Source organism: Aulonocara sp. 'chitande type north' Nkhata Bay, linkage group LG15 (assembly GCF_057382095.1).
Source record: "Aulonocara sp. 'chitande type north' Nkhata Bay isolate Kocher_YH1m ecotype deep benthic linkage group LG15, A_spYH_male_GT1.1, whole genome shotgun sequence".
NCBI classification, from domain to species: domain Eukaryota; kingdom Metazoa; phylum Chordata; class Actinopteri; order Cichliformes; family Cichlidae; genus Aulonocara; species Aulonocara sp. 'chitande type north' Nkhata Bay.
Window position 1 is genome coordinate 14,002,918 of NC_141358.1, and position 13,593 is coordinate 14,016,510.

At 39.3% G+C, this 13,593-nt stretch overlaps 1 protein-coding gene across 1 annotated transcript; it reads left to right on the plus strand.

Annotated features, from left to right (window-relative positions):
* Nucleotides 1-3,478: 3,478 nt before the first annotated feature.
* Nucleotides 3,479-13,234, plus strand: prep (prolyl endopeptidase). Its single transcript, XM_086264360.1, has 14 exons — nucleotides 3,479-3,693; nucleotides 4,019-4,093; nucleotides 5,427-5,560; nucleotides 5,677-5,807; nucleotides 6,073-6,282; nucleotides 7,863-7,984; nucleotides 8,104-8,209; nucleotides 8,334-8,525; nucleotides 8,647-8,844; nucleotides 9,132-9,235; nucleotides 10,440-10,671; nucleotides 11,066-11,197; nucleotides 11,300-11,456; nucleotides 12,787-13,234. Exons 1-14 carry the CDS (start codon nucleotides 3,556-3,558, stop codon nucleotides 13,079-13,081), a joined length of 2,226 nt encoding a protein of 741 aa, XP_086120486.1. The 5' UTR covers nucleotides 3,479-3,555; the 3' UTR covers nucleotides 13,082-13,234.
* Nucleotides 13,235-13,593: the final 359 nt, after the last annotated feature.

Consider the following 13,593-nt stretch of genomic DNA (forward strand, 5'->3'; position numbering starts at 1 on the left):
GAGTGCTCTCTTTCCCTTTTCAACATGATCGGTACAAACAATGGCAAACGTCTTTTCTCCTCGGGGTGATTGACTTGGTCTTATTGCGGTTCTTATTTTATGCTTTTCTGCTGAATGAAATCTCGGCTGTATGTCTGAATAGATGCTGACAGGACCTTATTAGCTGCGTTATCCCGAAATACACAGACGTGAGATCACTAGTGGACAACATTGGGCTTGTTGTCACAGCTCAAACCCAATTTTATAATGGCTGTTTTGTCACTTGTCAACATACGGCATGAGTCACGGCATCTTGCCTTAGCCCGAGAGTCAATGAAAATGGCACAGTAGCACGTCTGAACACCATGACAAAGGCATTTAGCATTTCCTATAATTTTTGCACTGGTCACATCCTTCTTCCATGTGTGCTGTAATTTCCCTCGGCTGGATACTCAATAACATCCTGTTGTCTGAGGATATCTGAGGGGACAGATTTTACTGACCCCACCACCACCGCATCGTCACACACTGTTATCCCAGCCCTGGCTAATGCCAGCCAGCCAGGAAGCTGTCCCCTGTGATCTCTGTGATTAAAAGCATCCTTATTATTGCCTGGGTATTGTTTTGTTGTGTGTGGATCCCTTTGGACTACTATTATTAAATCGAATTACTGGGACTCGACTGTGACACCAAGAATCTTCGGGAAACACTTCATAAAAGGAAAATGCACAGTGACAGCATCTGAGATGAAAAATAAAAAAATGTCACAACTAACTGCACTGACAGATTACATGAAAACTAGTCAGCCTGTCCCATGATAAAAGATTTATAGCATACATAATATTTTGCACAATGTTGATCTTACTTTTACTCTTTAACTTAAACCTATTTCTACTTTTTTAGTCACTTTTGCATATATACATTTGTACACTGTCTCACAGCATAAGGCCCTCACTTTGCGCTTTGTTGCATTTTTACTTACTTATTTTAACTATGCTGTTTATTTATTGTAGACTGTACTATTTTTATTCATTATCCTGCTGCTGTAGCATGATAATTTCCCTTATGGCATCAATACAGTATCAATCTATCTGTAGATGCTGAAGAAAAGCTTAAAGACAGAGCTGAAGAAGAGATCTACTTACTTACATAGCTCTTATAATGACTAAGCGATGTACAGATTTCACAATCCGTACAAAACTTAGATCTGTTTAGCACAGTTCATCTTGGTACATTAAACTGGTTTTTCCAGTCAGGTGCTGATATCAGTGTCATCTCTTCTCCTTAGATGGGCATCATCGGCAGCTTTCTTTATGCTTTACTGATTTGTTTGTTTTCTTTTTGGTTTGCATTTTAGTCAAACCAAAACCAAAAAGAGCTTCACACATGCAATGAAATGCAGTGCATCACAGGAGCCAGCCTGAGTGGAGGTTTTTTGAATGAGATAAATTTGTGGTAACTCTACACGGTGACACAACAGGTGGTCATCCTTCTTAAACCCCTGCGACAGAGACAGGTGCTTCCGACAATGAGGGCTAGAGTGGGGGTGGGTGGGTTGCGTGGATCTCCGGACAGGCTTTGGACAATGGTGGAAATTGGGCATGGGGGGGTAATTCATGCATGGGCAGCTCCTGGCCCATCCCAGCTCTATGTCAAATATACAAGTGCATGAACCCAACTACTCTATGAGCATAAAATAGTCCGCATTGCAAGGTAAACACAAACATGCTCATTCAAACTGTTGAGTGTTTTTTTTTTCTCCTCAGTTTGTCAGGGAAACAGAGGCGTCAGAGGACAATGGCCTGACAATCGGCAAACAGGAAGAGATTCCCTTCACACAGAAGGGTATTCCTGAGTCCAGCTTAAAAAGGGAAGAGGGCTGGAGGTGAGAGGGGCTGTGGGGGTGGGTGAGCGCAGCGACAGCACTTTGACCTCAAAACACCACCACAAACATTTCCGACCTAAAAAAAAAATCCATCTAAAGAGATCATATCTATCCGCCCAGGAACAATGCAACAACCCGAACACAGCAATGACACAACCTGAAATATATCCCGCTCGCAACTATATTTTCTCAACAGAGGAAAAGACAACACAGGTGAAACACTTCTTGCTTTTCCATCACCTGCACTTAGCTTCTCTCATTCTTTACTTTCATTGTAAATTCACCCATGAAAAGATCTCACTGATTAAGAATCTTTTACAGTTTGAACTTTTCAAAGCATTCCACCCGGTTTGACCATGTGACAGCCGGGAAATGCTTCAAGCCAAGTCTAAAAGTAAAAACACTTTCCAATCTCCCTGCAGACATCTGCACATCTGATCGCCAGCGGTATCCCAACAATGTGTTTCCTTTTTGATGCAAACGCAACTACATAATTAAAGCTGTCACAAGCCTCTTATCTGCATACCTCACGAATGACATGAAGTCAAAATGTTGCGTCACAGATAAATAAACTTATATAAAACAAGCTAGATCACTGCTGGAAATACATTTAATTCCATTTAAAAATACACATAATAAGCCAAATAAAACTAAAGCCCATCAGTTCTCTAAGAAACACACTGTATCTTATAATTAATCACTTAGTTCCGCTCATTTCCTCAAGCTATGAGCTGCCTCGGTGAGCCTTATCCTGCGCTATCAGTCATTGTGTAAGAGTAGGTGCCAGAGATAATAATGGTCAAATCAGCGCTGATTGATTAAGCAAGAAGTGGAAGGAAGGGAGGGGACGATGATGAGCAGGAAGCAAAAAGAGGGAAGAGTTGACCGTCCTCTTGTGCTGTCAGATAGATAAGGCTAGTGATGGAGATTCCCAGTGGACTCAGATAACCTTTACCAATAATGTCACTATTTAACAAAGCTGCTCCGTTTAGAGTGGACTGCTAACCTATCAAAAAAGAAAAGAAAAAATAAGATAAACACTGTTTACAGGTCTATACATATTGTGTATTCATTTCTAAATTGAAATGACTTCTACTGGAATTCCAGCTTTATCAAGCTGTATTAGTCTATTTTTGCAAGTAGACTGAATAAAAACTACAAAGGTCAATAGCAAACACAGAATTCGAAACTGTAGATGCTGATAAGCATCTGACATTGTTTTGAATTCCTTTTAAATTTACTGTAGCAGTTTTTTCAAGAAGTGTTTCAAAGCTTAGCTTAGACCTTGCCATTAAACACTTTATGCTTGCATGAATCCCTGATTTAGCTACAGTTAGGTACAGACTATTTAAACTATTGCATTTCATTTCTTTGTCAGTTATGTTGCTTCTTTAAAGAAGTGTGTAGGCCTACAGGGGAAAGTACTGAACCACGTAATCTCCATTTTATTTTTTTTATTGCACGTAATAGACTACATAAATGATTTCACATTAAAACCTTTTAATTGAGGTTATTAAATTTATCTTAAGTGGTTGGTTAAATCAGGTTCCAAGAATCGTCTTCTCGCTATTGGCCAACAGAGGGCGCTGTAAAACATTGGTTGACAGTCAGTGAATTCTCATGAAAGCGCTTGTTGGCTGTGTACAAGCAGCGGTATCTTTTCCACACAAAAGCTTCTGCGGTTTAAGTTTATGTTTTACAGGGCCGCGAGAGTCATTTCAAAAGCACCTTTCCAATCTCTGCGGCAGCTTTTTTGGTTACGAAATTCCCGAAAACTGACGTCCAAAATGTCCTTTCAGTATCCCCAGGCTTACCGCGACGAGTCAGTTGTAAGTAAATGTGGGTTGCTAACTAGCCTAGCGTGCTAATAAGCCGGGATGCTTAATCATCACGCGCTTTCATTCATTGAAAAGAGCGTTCGCTTTGTTAGCATGCTAGTTAGCTTAGCCATCACTGGTAAACCGAGATTGGCTATGTTGACAAAAATGCATGCATTTCAGAGATAGCCATAACTTAACTACAAGTCCAATTTTAGCCTTTCAAGATGCTACGTGATTAACTTTACTAAACACTCTGGGTTTATAACCCCGATTGCTCAACTCTGTTTTGCTTAGCTACTTCACCTTTTAATCATTCCTCTGTGGCTGGTCTCAGGTGGATGACTATCATGGCTGCAAAGTGCCTGACCCTTACAGCTGGCTGGAGGACCCTGACAGTGAAAAGACACAGGTAAACTCCCCGTTACCACTCAAATCACCAGCGAATTCTGTATTTTTTTACTGCCATATTTAGTTGTTGTGTCGCGTTTTGTAATTAAGAAATGTGGGCATGTGATTTGATAGTTAAGTGTTGGTATTAAAAGTCACGGGCGCATTTAAAGCGTAGCATCTTTTGATTTCTTTCTTTCTTTTTTTGCATATTTGTCATACTTACGTGTTTCAGATGAAGCACCTTTTAATATTAGTATAACCCCAGTACATATAAAATGCTTAGCCTATCAGAGGCATTATAGAACAACAATATTGGATTTTCATTTATATATTTCAGTTCTTCCATATTCATTATGGATTTCTGTGGAGAGACACTTGCTTAAAAAGCATAAACTAAGATTAAAAATTATGTACAATCATGTACGTGTACGTTTTGAGGACACGTTAGCATGCATTGTTATCTGTGCATATCAGACAATTGGTGCACCGGCGTTAAAGGTTTTGTGAGTGAGAGGGATGTTATTCAGTTATGTCCAACTCGTGAAGGTGAACTTAATAAATTGTGCATAAATAATCACTATTTATTCAGGTTTGGATGTACGTGTTTTTAAAATAGTTTTATGTGTGGTCAAATCGATTTGTATGTGGATTGGAACATGCATCTGTGAGTCCTCAAATGTTACACACAAAGTACTGTACACATTTGTAAATCATATTTTTCTCCGTAGGAGTTAGGATGCCGATCGCCTGATCCCTGCTTACCTGTGGCAGTTGTGGAATTGGGGTTAGGGTCAGTTTCGGGGGGGTTTTCGGGTCAGGCGGATATGGCAACTTGGCCTTGCAAGACTACTTTCTAATCCCTTACTCATTACTCATAGTTGTTTTGTTCTATTTTCATGCACAAAGAATCAGTAGTTGTTGGGTCTGTATGTTTTTAGTGTCTCTTGGTATATTTTAAACTTAACCTAAATTAACAGACTCCTTCAGTTCAATAGATCATGAGACATGAGAAATGAAAAATATGCAAATGTTTAACAAAATTATCTTCTCTAATTAGTATGATCTACAAAACCTAGCTTGTTTGGAGGTTTGGATAGCTTTTTTCCCTTGGGAAAAAATAAGATCTTTATTTAAAAACTGTATTTTGTATTTATTCAGGTTATCGTTGATATTAAAGTTTGATCTAAAACATTTAATCATGACAAATATGCCAAAAAAAGAACTCAGGAAGAGGTGGATACTTTTTCCACAGCAAAGATATCTGCTAAATAATTATTTGCTCTTTTGAGCAGTCTGTTGAAATGATAATGGTAAAATGTAAAGCATGGTTGTATTATGCTTTCTTCCATTAGGCCTTTGTCAGTGCCCAGAACAAGCTCACTTTGCCATTTTTAGAGCACTGTGAGGTGCGAGAGCTGTTCAAAGAGCGCATGACTGAGCTGTATGACTATCCCAAGTATAGCTGTCCCTTCAAGAGAGGAAGCAGGTAAAGCTTGCTGCAACTGATTCCATAATAATATTTTTGATGTTGGATTTCAGCTTTAGTGTTAGATGACAGAGTGATTATGTGACATTCCAGTAGCTTTTCTCTTTGTTTTTTAGGTACTTTCACTTTTACAACACGGGCCTCCAGAACCAGAGTGTGATGTATGTGCAAGAGAACCTAGATGCCGAGCCCACAGTCTTCTTAGATCCAAACACATTTTCTGAGGATGGGACAGTTGCTCTGCGAGGTATCAGTCGTGGCTATTATAAAAGCAAAGTACCCATTTTACTGATATGAAAAAATATGTTGCCTGCATTTCTGGATCGTGTGCTCTTTTTAATTTTAGTAATACATTTAGTTCAAAATTGCCTTTCAAGTAATAGTTGCTTCATGTGGTAGTTTTTACTCAGTTTTGAATAAAAATCTCTACAAATGTAGTGTCCTCTCTGATGTCTAAATTTTGTTAAGTTTCCTTGTTAACATTCTATTTATGTTTCTCTGATTTCTTCAAGGCTATGCATTCTCTGAGGATGGAGAGTACTTGGCATATGGCACTAGTGCCAGTGGGTCTGACTGGGTGGAGATCCGCTTTCTGCGCGTTGAGGGCGCCGTGCCTTTAGAGGACCGCCTGGAGCGAGTCAAGTTTAGCTGCATGTCCTGGACCCACGATGGGAAGGGGCTTTTTTACAACTCGTATCCTGACCAGGAGGGCAAAAGTGATGGTAAGACTGTGTTGGACAGGATTCAAACATTCTCAAATACTAAACCTTCATTTGGCTGCAGTAAATTACCTTCAAAATATGAAATACTTGTAAGATAATTGACATTCTTGGAACTCAGTCTGCCTACCTAGCCTCATGGGACAGGGCTCTCTACCAGGACAGAAGAAAATGGATTAATGGATATCTGCTTAAGGACTCGCTTTTCTGTGCACTGGCCAGTTACCATTTAAAAAAGCTAATGAAAAGCTAAATTGTCATTAGATAATTGCTAGCGGTTTCAAATGTATATATCTCCAAATGCAGTCTACATAGACTGTTAAACTGCATGCAGCAGCAATGTCTGCTCAAACGTGAGTGGAGAATAAAACTTGATCAAAGACAGCATTAATGTATTATTATAATTTTAAAAAAAAACAACAACCTTGAATTAAGAATAAAAAAACAGGAATTACAGACATTTTCATACACAGACCTCCGTTTTCATAGACTGAAATTGCTAACCGACTGACAAGCATTTCAATGGCCAGGTGAGGCCTGTTCCATTGTTATTTCATGACAAATGAGTCAAAGTGCTGATTTTTTTTTGTAACATTTGTAACAGCTTTTCACTGTCATCATTAGACTAAAAAACTAAAAACCAAAAATAAAGAGATCCGGGAGCTTTAGACAACAAAGTTGGATGATGACAAAATTATTTTCATGGTTTAGAAAAGTTTGTTTACACTAACACGACAAGAACATGACAAATTGTCAAGGTACAGCAGGAAATGCAGCAGTTTGCACTTTGCTGTAAAGTGAAAACTGCTCATTACAGTCAAGAACAGGAAGACCAGATTAGGTGTTACCAGAAATCATCTAAAAGAATCTGCATTGTTCTGGGAAGGAAATAAAAAACAAACAAATTTGAACTTTTTACCAGATGATGACAAGAGAAAAGTATGGAGAAGCGTGCCACGTTACCAGTCAGACATGACTTATAATGTCAGTGGAAATGGATCACTGGTCTTTATTAATGATGTAAGTGTTGAAAGAAATAGCAGTATGAGTTGTGAAGTGTACAGGTTTATACTCGCTCGGTTTCAGCCAAATGCTACAAAACTCATAGGACAGTGCTTAAACAGTGCAAATGAATATTATCCCAAAGCATACTGCAAAAGCAACCAAAGAGTTACTCAAGGCAAAGAAATTGGATGTTCTTCAGTGGTCAAGTCAGTAAGCTGTTGTCATTCCAATAGAGCAAAGTGCACAAATGCAGAAAGACTCACAAACAAGCACCAAATGAAGGCCTAGCAGAGCATCTCCAGGGAGGTGAACCACAGCATTTGGTGATGTTTGCCGGTTTTAGACAGTCAAAGATTGTAAATGATTTTCATCCATGTAAAGTTACGTTTGTATGTCCAATTACTTTTGAGCCACTGGACAATGTATTTAATGTCATAAGGCGAAATGTTTGTCATTTGTCAATATTTGTTATTTTCTGTTTATTGTTTTGAAACCTTTTGTTATCTAGTATTATAAAATTTGCACCTACTCGTAACACTCTTCGTCTTTTTGTATTCGATTTTGTTTTTTGCTTTCAGGCACTGAGACCTCCACTAACTTGCATCAGAAGTTATACTATCATGTTCTGGGGACTCCACAGTCTGAGGACGTCCTATGTGCAGAGTTTCCTGATCACCCCAAATGGATGAGTGGAGCAGAAGTATGTGTGAAGTTGTTTGTTTGTTTTTTTCCCCTCTAGTGTCATGTCATCAAACTTGGACAGAATGCGTGTTTTAGTTGGCATTCAGGTGCAGTTTAATGATTGCAGATGTACTGTAGGTATCAGAAGATGGGCGCTACGTGCTGCTGTCTATCAGAGAAGGTTGTGATCCTGTCAACAGACTGTGGTATTGTGACCTCAAGACCACTCCTCAGGGTATTACAGGTATTCTGTACTTGTTTCTCTTTATTTCTCAAAGTATTTTGGTACTTTAAGACAAATATTGTTCTTCTTGTAGTCTTACTCGCTTAACAGTTTGATTTTAGAACTGAAATCCTTGTTTGCTCAGGACTTTTGCCATGGGTAAAATTAATCGACAACTTTGACGCCGAGTACGAATACGTGACGAACGAGGGCACATTGTTCACCTTCAAGACCAACTTAGACGCCCCTCGTTACAGACTAATCAACATCGACTTTGCCTCTCCGGAGCAGAGCAGCTGGAAGGAGCTCCTGCCTCAACATGAGAAGGATGTCATTGGTGAGGTTCTGCAACACGTGCATGACCTTTTCCCTATAAAATATGAAGCGTTAGCAGTTTAGCCCTGTCATTAAAGGTACATTTCAATGTCATTCATTCTTTTGCCATGTCTTCCTTGCAGTGTTTGCCACCTGTACATACTCCAGCTATTTGTTCGTGTGCTTCCTCCATGATGTGAAGAATGTGTTGAAAATGTATCGTCTGAGCTCAGGAGAGGAGCTGAGGACCTTCCCTCTTGATGTTGGATCCATAGTAGGGTTCACAGGACGAAAGCGAGACTCTGAAATCTTCTATTATTTCACTTCTTTCCTATCGCCAGGTAATATAATGCAAAAGTTATTATTTTTAATCAAAAAAAGCTATTTTGTTTATCAGATGCCTTGTCTCGCAATTTCTACCTGTGCAAATATTGTTGTTTAAGTGAAATAAGTCAACCTTTATGTTAAGTTTGTATAAATAAGAAACAAGTAATGCAATTTTGTTCTCATTTCTAAGTTCCACGTATTATTTCATTAAGTAAATTTGTACTGTCTTTAAGAATTCACTGATTGTGAAGTGATTTCAAAATAGTAAAGAAAATGAAACTTTTACTTTCTTTTCATCTAGCCATCATTTACCACTGTGACCTAACCAAGGAGCCCCTGCAGCCCCATATCTTCAGAGAGGTCACTGTCAAAGGCTTCAACCCCTCCGACTACCAGACCACACAGGTAACTAGAGCCTAGACTGGGATTACCAGTGTTTAAATAGGTGTGTTTCATTTCTCTTTAAAAATAGGCTGCGGTAAACACATTTATTAAAAGATATCTCAACAGTTAATTATGCATAAATGCCCAACTTTAACCTAGTTTTTAAAGTACTGACCCAGCATTTATCCAAAATGACAGACATAAAACGGTGGTGTACAGGCCAGTTTGTACCCTGACAAACAAAATGAAGGGTTTTATCAATTGTCTGGCTTGAAAACGGCAAACTGAGGGCAAACTATCGGCTTAGGGTTGTTGTAGAAAAGGTGGGCTAAATCAGGTATTGGTAGCATTTATTAACGTAAGCAGCACTCAAACTGAGCTTTCAAAGTAGTTTTTTTAACTAGAACTGTACCCTAATAGTCAAATCATCAGATATTTGTTTCTTAGTTTAATTTTGTGATTTTTAGATGTTGTATGTTTCTAAACATGAGGCTATAAACCAAGTCAGCATGGGTGTGTTCACAGTAGTAACTGTCACATGTCAGTTCACCTTGTTGTGGCAAATAAGCAACTTTTTCTGACTGAAGTATAACGGGAAGGATTGCTCGGCCATCATAGGAGACATGAGCCCTTTCTCTTTAAATGTAGCCAAAGTAACAGCCATTAATTCTGATTTATTAAAAAAAAAAAGATTGATTGCCAGATGGAGTTGGAAGCTGGTCACCTGTGGAGAGAAATGAAAGAGAAAGAAATTTTGCAATTAGTCATAAGATTTGAAGCTTTTATGTTATGATAGATGTTGTCAGTGTCCCTGGGAAATGATTATGGGCCAGGAATGGATGACCTGACATAGCTGATTTTATATTTAAGTGGTTCAGATTCCTGAGAAACTTGCAGTAAATTGTCCTTTAGATAGTCTAGCCTTGGCCAGACCATGTTTCAAATTCTTTTTACTTCCTCTGTACATATAGTGTCCCAGAGTTAGATATATTTATATACTTCTGCTGAAAACAGTGGCCTCGAAAATAGCTCTGTAAGTGTAAAATGTTCACGATTCAGACAGGATTTTAAAAGAGCTCCTGTCTTCTCTTGTCTTCTGACTCAGAAACAAGGATAGACTGGTGATGTAAGCTTTACTGTTCTTTACCTTTTCGTAATTCACTTCCCATCTCCTTTTGTTTCCCTGACAATCTTTTATTTTTTTTTCTCTCTCTTGTTGTCTCAGATCTTTTTTCCCTCAAAGGATGGCACTCAGATACCCATGTTCATTGTTCACAAGAAGGGCATCAAAATGGACGGCTCCCATCCAGGTTTTTTATATGGCTACGGGGGCTTTAACATCTCCATCACGCCAAGCTACAGCGTGTCCAGACTCATCTTTGTCAGACATCTGGGAGGAGTTTTAGCTGTCGCCAACATCAGAGGAGGAGGAGAATATGGGGAGACCTGGCACAAAGGTGAGGAGCTTTTGACACGTAATTATAAACATGACTACAGAGCTCAATCGCAAGGGCATGTCCAGTTTGCCCTGTTAGAAAACGCCTGTGTTTGTGTGTGTTTGTAGCACATACAGTAGATTGTGTCTTGTCTTTCAATAATGACATCTTTAGCTAAAAGTTTGAAATGAATATATTTGCATATTGAGAGATTCTGGAGTTTTCTGTGGCTGAGGAGGCATAAATGTTGTTTTTAAGAATTTCTAACCTGACAAGCATAAAAAAACATATCAGACACACATTATTATTCAAAGCAGAATAATTTTAGATCTTTTCAAACGTGCCTGGAGGGAATCTTTTAAATATTACCAGCGCAAAGTCCTCATTTACATACTTTGTATTCTTTTTTTTCCAGCTGGCATGCTGGCAAATAAACAGAACTGCTTCACAGACTTCCAGTGTGCAGCTGAATATCTAATCAAGGAGGGATACACTTCTCCCTCCAAACTGACTATAAATGGAGGCTCTAATGGTGGCCTGCTTGTAGGTATGTATGCTTCCACTAAAGAACAAGATACACTAAAACAATATAATCGCAGCAAATGGATATAGATGATGATGTTTCTGAATCCTTGGTGTCCTGTCTCAGCGGCCTGTGTAAACGAGCGGCCTGAGCTGTTTGGATGTGCAGTAGCTCAGGTGGGCGTCATGGACATGCTGAAGTTCCACAAGTTCACAATCGGGCACGCCTGGACCACGGACTTTGGCTGTTCAGAAGACAAAGAGCAGTTTGAATGGCTGATCAAGTAGGTGCTCTCTGACCACAGTGTAGATTTTAATGTGTATTATATACTGTAGGCTGCATTTACATCAGCTGCCTTTCTTTATACATTTTAATCTGAGCTTCACTGATTACATTGGCTACATGGACATAAAAAAATGTGTTTCCAGTCCCAAGTAGCTATTAGCTGAAAGCCTGGCATATTTCAGCATGGTGTGCAACATGTCCTTTAAAGAATTGAGGAAACTGGACAAGTGGAGGACAAAAGAAAAAGTTCCAGGCCTAAAACCCTGTCTGTAGCAGATAAAGTGTCTGAAGGTCATTTCCTTGAGGAATGGGGATTTAAAAAGTCCAGTTGTCAAGAAGCCATTGCTAAGGAAGAGAAACAGGGAGGAGGCTGAGTTATGCCAAATTACACAAAGACTGGATTGAAGATCAGTGGTAACAGGTCTTTATGGTGTGATGAATATATACAGAGGCTGAGATGTAGTGGTTTTGAGCTACATCTCAGCCAGTGGTGTTGGTGATCTTGTCAAATTTTAAGGAATTATGAATTTGGAAAACACTCTCAGATTTTAATCCACCAGGCAATACAGTTTGGAAAGCATGTGATTGACAGCAGCTTCATTTTTTTTTAGCATTACAATGATCCTCAACACACAGTTAATGCAGTAAAAGCATACACAAATAGAAAAATAAAAATACACCATGAAACACTGTCAGTCATGGATGGGTCTCCCCAGAACCCAGACTTTAGCATTACTGAAGCAGTGTGAGATCATCTTGACAGAGAACAGATCAAAGGGTACCCAACATCCAAAGAAGATCTTTGAAGAATCCCGAGGACTACCAAAACATGACAAGAAATCTTTCCTAAGAGAGTTCAGGCTGTGTTGAGGAATAAAGGTGGTCATACCAAATATCGACTTTCATGCTTATTAGAATTGTACAGTCTCAGCTTTTAGCTTGTATACTGTATTCCCTTGTGTTCGTTTGCCCATTTTAATAAATAACTTAATCTGTGTGGTAATTTTTTTTGCAAAATATAAAGAAATAAGGATTGGCTCAAGACTCTGGCACAGTACTGTATTTTAATGAAATATCTAATTCCAGGAGTTATCCTTGAGTCTTGATTTGAGAACTGAAGCTCACAAAGAAATTCAGAACAAACAAAATTACCCGATTGTTTCGTTTGTGATGTAGGATAGCAGTGTGAATATTTTAAGGTTAAACAAAATACATTTTGTACTCCAACATTATCATTGCTCTGACATTTTTATAGAGGGATTCTGCTGTTTACTTAATATTTAAACGGTTGCAGTCCTAACAAAGATCCCACTGGTCCTCTCTCGCAGATACTCCCCGCTTCATAACATCCGTGTACCAGAAGGCAATGGGGTCCAGTACCCCGCTGTGCTTTTGCTGACAGGCGACCACGATGACCGGGTAGTGCCTCTGCATTCCCTCAAGTACATCGCCACTCTGCAGCACATTGTAGGTCGCAGCCCCAAGCAGACAAATCCCCTTTTCATCCTTGTGGACACAAAGTCAGGCCACGGTGCTGGAAAGCCCACCAGCAAAGTCATTCAGGAGGTGGCTGACACTTACGCCTTCATCGCTCGCTGTCTCAACATCTCTTGGGTCAAATAACCTGCATCTACCTTTTAAAGTGTGTGGGGTTTCTTTTTTTTCTTTTTTTTTAAATCCTTTGGTCAAACCATATTTAGAATACCGTTAATACCAGAATACCGTTAATACCAGATGTTGACACATTGTTTATAGCACTGCTACCTTCCCCTTCCCCCCCCCCCCCCCCCCCTTTTTTTTTTTTGTGCTGATCTGTTTTGTCCCTCCCCCTGTGTGAGCAGATTAGATCACAGAGTCATCAGGCTCTGCACAAATATAAGCCAACATGCATCTCTCACACCTAATGTGTTGTTTGTTTTGTGTAGTCACAGGGGGCTCTTTTCAAGGATGATGCAGTAATCAGCCAATCAGCCGTTAAAGTCATGAGGTGAAAATAGCAAAAAAGTTCATTTCAAGATTGTTCCTGCTCCCTTTGGGTGCTGCAACGTGATGTGTGTGTATGTAATTTATTTCTGGATTGTGCGCAGAATGGAGTCTGTTTGATGTCAGATGAAATCAGTACATACAAATGTTAG

What these genes read in the sequence shown, in the direction of transcription:
- prep (XM_086264360.1), top strand. Translation starts at nt 3,556, where the DNA reads ATGTTTTACAGGGCCGCGAGAGTCATTTCAAAAGCACCTTTCCAATCT. An exon ending in CTTACCGCGACGAGTCAGTT is followed by an intron (nt 3,694 to 4,018) that starts GTAAGTAAATGT and finishes GGCTGGTCTCAG; the next exon opens with GTGGATGACTATCATGGCTG. An exon ending in ACATGAGAAGGATGTCATTG is followed by an intron (nt 8,526 to 8,646) that starts GTGAGGTTCTGC and finishes TCTTCCTTGCAG; the next exon opens with TGTTTGCCACCTGTACATAC.